Source organism: Ceratotherium simum, chromosome 12 (genome assembly GCF_057802395.1).
Source record: "Ceratotherium simum simum isolate JZ-2026a chromosome 12, ASM5780239v1, whole genome shotgun sequence".
Lineage (NCBI taxonomy): Eukaryota > Metazoa > Chordata > Mammalia > Perissodactyla > Rhinocerotidae > Ceratotherium > Ceratotherium simum.
In genome coordinates, this window is record NC_141911.1 from 32,473,258 (window position 1) to 32,485,417 (window position 12,160).

General features: G+C 45.2%; 1 protein-coding gene across 4 annotated transcripts in view; it reads right to left on the minus strand.

The window, feature by feature from the left end:
- Positions 1–1,025: 1,025 nt before the first annotated feature.
- Positions 1,026–12,160, minus strand: part of TMEM131L (transmembrane 131 like) — a 158,907-nt gene continuing 147,772 nt past the window's right edge. Inside the window, exons 30-35 of one of the 4 annotated variants that reach the window (XM_087437511.1) lie at positions 12,052–12,130; positions 11,049–11,128; positions 5,392–5,512; positions 4,301–4,389; positions 2,955–3,055; positions 1,026–2,166 (exon numbers count right to left, since the gene is read on the minus strand). In XM_087437511.1, the coding sequence (XP_087293637.1) occupies positions 1,891–2,166; positions 2,955–3,055; positions 4,301–4,389; positions 5,392–5,512; positions 11,049–11,128; positions 12,052–12,130 (746 nt within the window). In that variant the 3' untranslated portion in view covers positions 1,026–1,890. Of the gene's footprint in view, positions 2,167–2,954; positions 3,095–4,300; positions 4,393–5,391; positions 5,513–11,048; positions 11,129–12,051; positions 12,131–12,160 lie in introns of all 4 variants that reach the window. The other 3 variants (XM_087437508.1, XM_087437509.1, XM_014780223.2) reach the window with 3 other exon arrangements.

The following is a 12,160-nucleotide window of genomic DNA, read 5'->3' on the forward strand; positions in this document are numbered from 1 at the left end:
ATGCTTACCTTGTATCAATTTTGGGGAACAATTTAAGTTTCGTTTATGATTTTCAGATGCATAAGCAAGAAGTGACCCAGGTCAAGGTAGCCTCACTCATCTTGCAAAACAAGCTAAATTAAGCTTTGCTTCTATGACTAAATTAGTTTCATCTGCTCAGTGAATTTTCAAGTCTGGTTGTGTTTGATTTTAACACTCATGTAAGTGAAATCATACAGTATTTATCCCTTTATGACTGATTGGCCTATTTCACTTAGCATCGTATTTTCATGGTATGTCCATGTTGTGGCATGTACCAGAATTTCCTTTTTGAGGCTGAATAATATCTCATTGGATATATATACCACATTTTGTTGATCCATTCATCCATCAGTGGACATTTATGTTGTTTCCACCTTTTGGCTATTGTGAATAGTGCTGCTATAAACATGAGTGTGCAAATATTTGAGTCTCTGCTTTCAATTCTTTTGGGTATATACCTAGAACCTAAGTTATTATTATTTTGTGTGTGTGTGAGATAGATTAGCCCTGAGCTAACATCCATTGCCAATCCTCCTCTTTTTGCTGAGGAAGATTGGCCCTGGGCTAACAACCGTGCCCATCCTCCTCCACTTTATATGGGATGCCACCACAGCATGGCTTGACAAGCGGTGTGTCTGTGCGCGCCAAGTTCCGAACCCACGAACCCCGGGCTGCCGAAGTGGAGCGTGTGAACTTAACCACTACACCACTGGGCCAGCCCCTAGAACCTAAGTTATTTTTTCACCTTATTCAATACTGGGAGATGGGGGTCTGCTTCAGCCAAATCAAGGTTCTACCTTGGCCAGCCTGAGGAGTTTCCAGTAGCCATGCCTACTTGGAGCAGCTCCTTGCAGAAGGGCAGTCTTGGATTTACAGTACACTTGCCTCCGTGTCCCAGGCCCCCGCACAACCATGGTAGAGAGAAATAAACTCAAAGCAAGCAAACCCAGCATTCCACTCAAAAATCTCTCCTACTGAATTTCCAATAAACACAAAACAAAATGTAAAAATAAGACATCTTTATTAAAAGTTAAAAATGTTCTCAAAGTTTACACATGCAAATAGATAATTCCACCATCATATGGATTTCTAAAATCACTGACAAGCAGATGCAAACCGGTCTGGCAAACATGCAGCAGCTGCCTCGCCCCCTGAGTACTTGTATGTGGAGTAAGCCTGCTCACTCAGAGGGAAACTCACCAGGTCCCTGCTGCTGTCGTTGCCCCCAGTGACTGGCCTGATGGAGGGGAGGGAACATCCTTGCCTTACTGAACAAGCAGAGCAGTGCTAGGCTCTCTGCTTCACCCCAGCAGCCACGACCATCAGGAGCTGCCCTCCACCCTGTGCAGGGTTGTCCAAGCAAGTGGCCAGTGGCTCAGCTGGGCTTTCCCAGCCAGCAGTTCTCAACACTGGCTGCACAATACAATCGACAGAGAACTTGAAATAAAACCCTGATTGCCTGAGCCCAGGGTTAATTAAATCACAATCTCTGACCACATCACCTGATCAACTTCATTATTTGCAAGTTCCTTGGGGGGATTCTGATGCCCAAGGAGGGGAGAACCACAGCAGCTATTCCTTTCTCAACTCTTACCTTCCTAGAAGTCTCCCTTGATCTGATTTAAAACATTTGGCAGGTCTCGCACACTTCTTGAATTACGAAGTTAGGACACATGGATGCTTAGTTTCTATCACTGACTTGCGATGGGTTAAAAAAAATAGAGCACCCAGATTTCATTAAAAAAAATTTATTTTCATATAAAAGTGCCAAAATATCCACCAATGTCGTCATCTATCTCAACAACCAGTTTACGCTAGTAATCGAAACACAAGCCTCTTTATTCACATTGTTTAAAAATCAAATTCTTTTCACACGTTCCCACAGTAACTCGAGTCTCTAGACAGCTGGAAATTGGCACTCCTGTTTGCTGTGTTAGTCCATATGTCCAGGTCCATATAGGCACGAAACGGGTTAAACCCTGGGTAGTATTCCTTGCACATGACCGCCTGGTTCTCGATGTGTGTCGAATGTTCCGTGGTGGGGTTGATGGGGCAGCAATTTTCATACACGTCGCTTTGTGGTGCCCAGATGGAACCAAAAAGTCCAGACATCGGAGACAAGCTTCGAGTGCTTGTGAGGTAGGGCTGAAATGCAAATGAGGAGAAAACAAAAAAAGAAGTGTTTAAAAAAATAAAGACGCCTTAGAAAGGGAATGTTAAGGTTGAATATATACCAGTGGATACCACAACAGGATGAATCCAAGTTGGAAATTACTAAACTATTCTCAACCATCTGGGCTGCTTTAACTCCATTTTCATCAAACAAAGGTTATGAAATTCACATCAAATTAGATAAACTTATTTCAACCCAAGGAAAGACCCATAGGTCAAATGCTCGCTATCTGTAAAAAAAAAAAAAAGAAAAAAAAAAAAGTGTGGAGTGGATGTGAAAGGGGGGAGGCGTCCGGCTTTTAAGCACGAAGTGTGTTCACAGGCAGGAAGCTCTCAGGTCCCAGTCCCCGACCACTGACTGACGTTCCTGGGACTTTCATTTCAGCTCTTCTCACAGATGAGAAGGTCAGCAGGGCCACGTAAACACAGCTGTGTCACAGAGAGCTTCCTGGCCCCAAGTCAATTTCATCTACAAACCGTCACTCCTGGGGTGTAGTTTGGGGTGACTTTTTCATTCAGGGTGGCTAGACTGTCAAAGTCTGCAAGCCCCCACCCATCTGAGTACGTGCTAGGTTCTTTCAGAGGGTGACCAGCTTTGGTGACCAGGATCACCAGGCTTCGGGCCTCGGTGATCTAAAGGAAACAAGCCAGGCTTTGACTGATTTGAACCCAACTCGAACAGTAAAGTGAGACCACAAAAGAAGGACCAGAAAGAACTGAGAGCTGCCCCGAGGCCACAGCACAAGATGGGCAGCACTGACCGGAGAGCTGATGAGACCGGCATGTCCCCAGGCAGTCGGCATGTTGGGTGGGGTGTTCCAGGTAGACTGAGGGTTGTGATCAATGAAGTCTGTCGGTACCCCTGCAGGACAGGGGAAGCCATTGTGGTAATTCATGTTTTCTACAAAGAATGGGAGACGTCAACACAGCTAAACGCTTTTCTGAAGAGAACGGAATTCTCACTCTCAGGCAAAAAAGCTTTCAAGGCCTTACTATATTGACAAGGTAAAGACAGACATAAAATAATTACTCTGATGGACCAGGAGGGCCATTTCACTGTCATTCTTAAGGTTACAACTATTTATCAGACACATCACCTAGAAGCCCTCAGTGAGGAAGGTCTTCCTCTGGGCTTGATTTTCTGTATTTGATAATCTGATAGGCATCTTTCTAGCACACAGCATATACTAAAATATTACTATACTACTATAGTAGTAAATACTACTATAGATTTGAACAGTGTCAAGATTCTTACCAGTATTTAAAATTTTCTTTTATTATCTGTCAAGCCAACGTGAGCCATTTGCACATATACTATATGGATTGATAAAAACAGTATGAAACCAGGCACTTAAGATACCAGTAAGATGAACACAAGCCTCACAAGCATAGGAAGAAAGTTACCACAGCATCCCCTTGTGGTTAGCATAGAGTAACGCATACAGCAAAATCCAGATAAGTACACAATACCCAATATACTGCTTATCCCTTCCCTAAAACGGTAGCTCTAGTATGAGAAATCATGATCAGACTGTAATGTATACTAAGAACACTTTCCAGCTTATCAGGGAACTCTCTTATCGTTTATCATTACAGATGCTTCAACCCAAGCATCTAGAATTTTCCAGTTTCCCCTCCAAGTTCCTTTCCTTCCTTCTGCAGCACCACTCAGGAGCAGAAGAGTCAGGACGTGCTGAGGAACAAGCAGGTAAATGTCTCTATTTTCCATGGGATTTGCCTGCCTAAAAAGGATAACTGACAACTAAAGCCCCAGCCTCCCAAAGGATAATCCATAATGTTAGGTCCACATAAATCCAAATGACCCAGTTCTACCTAATTTGAAGGACTAAATAGATTAGGGTTGTTTGTAGAAGCCCCCAGACACCCAGGTTAGAGGGCTTTTTGAGGTCATCTAAAATTGCATATGGCAGGCATGCACACCTGGACCCACATGGAGGACTCAGCAGGCTCCCATAAGATCATCCTCCAAGGTGCTCACTGTTAAAAGGCGTTTTCTTCTGCAGTTAGTGCCTGCCGTCCACACACTTCCTGCTGTGACTTCCTGAGAATAAAAGAATGGCATTGGGACTGATCAAACGGCTTTTACCTTCCGGAAAGGCACTGTAATCGTTCAACTCCAATGGACAGTACACACTGGGAAACCGGCCTTCGCAAGCTGCACTCCAATCAATGAAACTGCTAAAAAAACAAGAGGTCTAGTTTCAGAAACAGGATGTCAACAGATCAAGTCAAGAAAGAGGAAAACAATTTTACTGCCCAGCATGCTTATCACTGCTAATTCCTCGATTTTGGAAAATAAAAGATGTGCTCACTCAAGTCACAGAATCACAGACTTACAAACTAAATGCTCACCACCAATGACACCCCATTGCAGGACAGACGGCTCACACTAGGAGCATGCTTCCTCTATAACCAGGTTTGTTAGGTCTAACCAGGGGCAGAATCCAAGACCGTGGCTTTATTAGCGCTGTGGAAGAACAACCAGACACTTGAAGTGTCTCAGCACACACCTGAGGGGCTTAAACATGTTCTGCTATTAAAATGTCCACCTTTCACTCAGAGCAAAGCCAGCCTTCGTCTCAGTAAATCACAACTATAAAGACTATGATTCAGGATAGATACTTTGATCACTAGTAAATACTGCTGTAATGAGCCGAGACAAAACCTTCAAGTGGATTTTGTCATTAAACACAGACGTTAATATTTTCTCACTTTTGTAAGTGAATGACATAGTAATATCCAATAGCAAATATAAGAAACTGTCATTGTGTAACTATTTTTCAATACTCAAATTATTTGGTCTTTTAAAATTTTAAATGTGTTCAAGATTAATACCACGGAAAATAGAAATCTTTGCTCTATTACAGGGTAGGAATTATGAGTGACTTTTTTTCAAATTTGCCTCTATTAATAAATCATCTTTTCAACTTAAGAAAGTAATGACCTGGTTACCAACTACATTACTTTTATTTCCTTTCACATCTCTCAATGCCTGGTTTATTATGTTCTACGGCATCACAACGCAACTCCAAAAGGCAGATGGAAACACCCAGCTAAGGTACGCTGCGGAAGGAAGCCTGGCCCTGGTCTTTGGACGGACTACCTAACAGACTGAACCCAAATCCCCACTGCAAGCCCTCAGGCTAAGCGAGGCAGCATTCAGAGAAGAGACCTTACCTGTTATGAACCGGGGCTGGCCCCTGCATAACGCCAGGCACGCTGTTCTCCAGAGCGCAGTTGAAACTGCTTGTCACACACACCGGCTGGGTGGGCCACAGGTCTCCAGATGGGTAAAGACCTAAGAAAGAGAACAAGGCCTCTGAGTCCACCTTCTTCCCCACTCAGCCCTCACTCACCCTTCCTGCAGGACCCAGGACTCAACTTCTCTTCCCTCCAGAAAACACTCCCCCATGTCACCCACACATGCTGACTGACCACTTCTGCCTTCCCTGACCCCTTTTGGGATATTCTTTCAGGATATAAAGCAGAAATATAGCATATTGCTTTGACCTGTACTTCAGATGGTGTACAACCATCTCCTGACCTGGATTATAAGATAATTGTAATGACTCAACAAGTGTTTGAGGGCCTCCTTGCCGCAAAGCCCCGTTATAGACACCAATGACACAGCAGTGAACAAGTTTACATTCAAGTGAGAGAGACAAACAACAAACAAAAGAAGTAAGAAGTTGGAAAACCGGTGACATTACAGCCCCTGGGATAAGACAGAAGGATTCTGCAGCAGTGGAGGACAACAACCTCAGCACCTGGGAAGGCAACACTATAGACCCCAGGAGGCATGGGGCTCAGAGGGACATCAACAATCCTGGTTTTTCAGAACTGTCCTGGAGCCTTCCTCAGGAGGGAAAATGTCCTGGTAAGGCTCTCCCAAACCGTGTAAGTGCCTTAAATCTGACTGACTGCTGGGTCTGCCAATACCTGCCATATAGTTCTGAACTCAATTTGATCACTCCCCGCTTAACCTTTCCAGGGGATGGCCTGGCTCGTGCACTTCCCATGCAAACCACCTGTCAGCACCTCTGGTTGTCCCCCACCTTCACAGCCATAGCTATTGCTCAGTCATTTGTGGGAGGGATGGATGGATGCCACTGGCTGGGCCCGTCAGGGACAGGCTGGGCCATCTGCATGCAGCAAGTATCTCCCCACACAGAAAGACTAGACTCAATATTTGAATTGAATTGGGAACTCAAAGGTTTACCAGCCAGCCAAGCCACACTGGCGACATTAAGCAAACTTGGCAGACATTGGCAATGTCTCCAATGCCAACCTGCACCCCCCGACTGATGCAGGTCCCACTTGGGGGGAGCTCAACAACTGTCAACAACACTTGCTGTCCACGGCAGCAGGTGAGCCCCCAGGACTGCACTTTTTGTGTGGCAGCGCTGCAGTAACTTGCTCCCTCCCGTGAACCTGGAGACTTGCACCTCAGGGGTTGTCAGAAGAGATCTTCAAGTCTTTAAAGAAACACTACCAAGAGATCACGTAGCTTTCACATGCCTATGGAGATGTCTCAAAGATGAGGCTACCCTTGGTTATACAGGCGAGCTTCCTAGAAAGAAAACTTGTTCATGCACGTCCTATGGGCAGTAATCACTATGAGGAAACCATCCATTTAGAAAAGCTGGTATGAAATTTGTCTGCTGAAATTAGCTGAAGTGATCCAAGACACCACCTTGGCCCTGGAAGGCATTCAGGTCAGCCTCAACTCACTGGCCAGGGTTGTGGTGGATGACAGAACTGCCCTAGACTTTCTCCTGCGGGCCAAAGTGTAGTCTACGCCATTACTAACACACCCTGCTGGAGCTGGAGTAACGCTTCTGGCCAAGTGGAGAGGTCAACACCGAAATGTGAGGAGAAAGCCACCCGGCCATCTAAGGTAGACTTGGTGGTTTATGGGACTTGTTCAGCTGGTTAGTTCTGGAACTCTGTGGGGCATGGTTGAGGTCAATACTGCATAGTGGCTCCATCCTGCCACTTGGAATTCTGTTGAGAGTAGCCATAATTAAATGCTGTATGAGCCAGATTAATGGATGTGGTCCCCACTTCTATCAGTCAGTTTAATCAAGAACCACTTATGGAGTGATGTTCTCATGAAAAAATCAACCAGGAGCCAACATTATATAGAAACGAGGGGTGTGTATATTGTTGTGAGACAATTTTTCTATGGGCCTCTCACGTTTCTGCACTTCTTGTGAGCAAAAGCATTGGCTTCCTATGTTCTGACTTCTCTTTCCAAAAATGTTTGCTAAGCAAAGCTTCAGAAGATAGAGATAGGCTATCCCTATGAAGCAAAGGGCAAGTCTGTTTAATGTCCAACATAATAAAGATAATGTCTCCTGCCTATTATAAAAGACTTGGGTTCCCTAAGCTCAGGGTTCCTTTCCCATACTGCAACCACTGCAGGTGCAGGTGGACATCTGCATCGCCCCCATGGGACTGGGGGCAAGGGGACCTGATGTAAATATGCCAATGCTGATGCCACTTGCTATGCTAAACGTCCTCTGTCCTTGACCCAGGAGTGTCTTGTCTTCTGCCAGCATCTACAAAATGGTGGCAGGCTAACGTCGTAGCTTATAAGTAGGGTAAACCTCTCAGACCCTTCCCTGTTCTTGACAATGATGTGATCTGACTTATGTTTAACACCATCACTCTGGCTGTGTTAAAAACAGACGGTAAGGTGGTGACAAATGTTAACTAAACGTGGTGATCATTTCACAATATATACATATATTGAATCATTATGTTGTACACCTGAAACTAATATAATGTTATATGTCAATTATATCTCAATTAAAAAAAAGAAAATTAAGAAAAACAGGCAGTAAGGTGAGGTGAGAGCAGAAGCAGGGAAACCTGTTAGGAAGTTATTGTGATAACCCAAGGGAGAAGTAATGATGGCCTGGACCAGGGTAATTATGGTGGAGGTGGGGAGAAGTTATCAGATTCTGGATATATTTGGAAGGTATAAAGAAGGCTAATAAAGTAAGACAACAGATCACATGTGGGAGACAAGAAAAAAAAAGTCAAGGATGACACCTAGATTTTTGGCCTGAGCAGCAACAAAGACTAGATGGGAAGACGGCACGAGGAGCAGGTCTGAAGGAGAAGACTGAGCACTCAGTTTGGGACACCTCTTGCATCCCCAAGTAAAAAGATGTCAAATGGCAGTTGGCTATAAGATACTGGAGTTCAGGAGAGAGGCCCAGGCTGAAGATACAAATGTGGGAGTGTCAGGGTACGGGTGAGACTTAAGCTTCACAGGTGGGGACGACTACTAAGGGGGTGTGCAGAGACAAGCACAAGGCCTGGCTTCACCAGGACAGTGCTCCGGCAGCTTGAGAGGAGAGGGAGAGGAGGAGGAACTGAACTGGGAGCCCTAAGGTTTACCAGCCAGAACTGAACGCCTTGGGTCTGAAATAGGTCAACATGGAGACCAAAGACAGAACTGAGCATGGGACGACATGAAGTGGAAGTCACCGGTGCCCCTGCAGACACTGTTTCAGGAGAGTGGTGGGGCACAGCCAGATTACAGCTGTTTCAAGGGAGAACAGGAGGAAAGGAATTTCCATCAGCAAGCACCAACAACTCTTCTAAGGAGTTACCCCAAAGAGAGAAGCAGAGCAGTAGCTAGACACGTGGGTCAAGAGAGAGGGTTTGGCTGTTGTTGGGTTTTTTTTTTTTTTTTTTTTTTGCTGAGGAAGATTTACCCTGAGCTAACATCTATGCCAATCTTCCTCTATTTTGTATGTGGGATGCTGCCACAGCATGGCCACTGATAGACAAGTGGTATAGGTCCGTGCCCGGGAACCGAACCTGGGCCGCTGAAGGAGAGCATGCTGCTTAACCACTAGGCCACTGTGGCTGGCCCTATTGTTGTTTTTTTAAAGATGGGAAGTATTACAGTATATTTGTATGCTGATGGGAATGACCCATTAGAGAAAAATTGATGATGGAAGTGTGCTGAAACAATGTCCTTGGAGAGGACAGTTGCACTGACAATGCAACAGGTTGCAACAGGAGGGGAGCAGAGACAGTGGTAGCAGGTAGATGGGGCAGTGGGAGCTTTCTGAAGGTCTTGAAATGCTTCTCTCTTTCCCAGTAAAACAGGAAGCAAGATCAACTAAGAGAATGAGGCAGAAGGCACTGGAAGTGTGGGCACAGAGGAGGAGCGTGGGAGGATGAAGGGAGCAGAGAAATGCAGCAGTTGGGCCCACGTGAAGCTAGTGGTCGTGAATTCACAGAGCGGCCCGGCAGCGTGTGTGTGCGTGTCACACGTTCTCCAGCCTCACTCATCTGCACAGGAACAGGCAGAGAAGCTGAAGAACCGGGCCAAACCATGACTGTGGTTTTTAGAGGTGAATACAGTGAAGGGAGAAAGGAAGTGAGGGTACCAAGGGATCAGGGAACTGCAGCTGGGCAAGACAGACAGCATGCATACAAGGGAGGGGAGGGACAGCCCAAAGGGGACGGGACCAGTGCTCTGCAGACAGTCACTGTGAACAAGATCTGTTTCTCTAGTGACTTAAGACCTAACCGAGGATTGTAACAGGTGATCAAAAAGAACCTGCAGATTATTGACACAGACAAGGTAAAAGGCTCTTGAGACACATGCACGAAACACGCATCAAGACAGCAGATGACATATAATTCTCCAATTGACAAAAACAAAGACAGAAGAACATGTTAAGGTGTATCTGTTTTGACACAGTTTCAATTTTTCCCCACCACTAATTAAATCCTCTCTCTCCTCTATTACCTCAAAGAAAAAACATAGTACCATCTAAACCTCCCCCAAATCTGGTCTCAGCAAATTACTGAATACAAGATTTTTTCATTGAAAACACTTATTTTAATGGACTAGTAATTGGATCCGATTCAAGAATAATTTATTTCCATTGATAATTTGACAGCAAATCCAAAATGTAACCAAAGAACAGCACAGAAACCTTATGCTTTTGAAGTAAAACTGCTCCAACATGTAGAGTAGCCTTTAAATCCAGCATAATCTATATAAGCAAAAGCAAGGATGCGTATTAGAGCTGGTGGACAGTGAAATCAGGCTTATCTTGCTGCAAGTCCTGACCCTAATTAGGTAGGAAGGAGGCACTAGAAGAAAACAGGAGACACAAGACAAGGGAAAGAAAGGTACAGAGGAGAAATGGAGAGGAAAAATGCGGGAGGACTGGAGTTAACCTCTCACAGAGAGACCCCAGGCGGGAGTGGGTTTCCTTCGGACCCACACCCATTTCCACACTCCTGGGCCGCTGTCCTCCCCCGCCTGGCAGGAGCTCAGCTCTGGTCTCAGGCCTGGTGCAGGAGGGAGGCTGACACCAGGCTGCTGAGGGTGGGCCAATGGGCTTCGAGGACAAGGGGAGGTGGGGGAGGAAGTGGAGAGGGGAGGGAAAGAGGAAATTGGCTAAGGTGCCAGACCCTCACCTCTGGCACACTCTCCAACCAGGCCTCACCACTGCCTTCTCTATCGTCCTGTCATCTCAGCCCAGGTGAACTGAACCCAGTGGTAGCCGCTGTAAAGGGGCCCTACACTGTACTGGGGCCAAGGGCACCTGTGCCTCGGCTACAAGGAGGGAGCTCAGTGTCAGAAGAGGGGGCAGCCGAAGTCAGAGGCTCCCAGGGACGCCCGTCCAGAGGGCAGGCGGCTTCCTAATGCACGAAAGCCCAGTGACACGCTTGGAAAAGAGGGCACCGGGGAAAGGGCCCAGCGCCACCCAACCTGCTTATCTTCTCGAGCTCCCCGGCCAGCAATGTAGCATGGTACATCTGGCTGGTATTTAGAACAAGAGTAATGCCCTCACCTTTATCTTCTTCCACAGCAGGCCCGGCGGGAAGGCTGGGACAGGGAGGTTCTGCATATTGTGGGAGGTTATTCACGACTCTGTGGGGAAATCAAGAAAAAGAGCATCTATTGATTTTTTTCTATACAAGGAAATACTGAATTTGTTAACCAAGTCTGATTGACTTTTTACATGAATTCCTCCGCCAAGAAACATATAGATACTAGAGACATACAGGTACACAGCCAGAAAAGGGTTGAGGAATATTAAATTCCCAAGATCCAGCAAAGTCTTCCTTTAACAAACAACAAAACTTTTCACTAAGGCAACTAAGATCATCTGTGGTTTCAAATCTGCCTACCACCAGCTAGCAGCCATTCTTAATCTCTAGGTTACTTTCTACCCCTAACAAAAACAGTTCAGATAGAGCTTTCCTTGTCCCACAGCTGAGTTTCCTTCTTCATAAATTCACCAATTTAAGTTTAATTTCTTCCTGTTGTCCTCTCACAAAGCAGCTGGTGCCTAAGAAACCTAATTCATTTCTCTCCCTGAAACCCTCTCCTTCTTGCTCCTCCTCCTCCTCCTCTCTCACTCAATAAAAGATAACTCGTTTATTTCGTCTGATCATCACACAGCCGAATTGTAATCGTGCGCGTATCTACTAGGTTCCTGCAAAACTTTCTAAATCATCAGTGCTCAGTTTTATTTCAAGACCTAGCAAAGGGTAGATGAGTCCCATCTTTATAACAATTCCTGTTCCTTCTTTCTAATTTCAGGAACGAGGTATTTTCTAATGTGGCTGGATCACTGAGAGAACCAGCAATACAAGAGACACTCCCACATGAACCAGGTTTACTTGGAAGGATCCTGCTTTCTGAATTATTAGTAAAACCAGATTTTACTTTCTCGCATCCTTAAAAGATTTTCATATTTTAACCTGCAGAACCAAGTACAAAGAAGAAACACTGAAAAAAAAAAAAAGCACATAGAACATATTGTAAAAACTGGAAAACTAAAAACTTACGTGGGATTGCAGATGTTATGCGAAAGGTTCAAAGAGATGGGAGTTTCTGAAGGAAAGGCATTTTGCGAAACATTGTCTCCTGCACAAAAACAAAAAACTTATCGTAAGG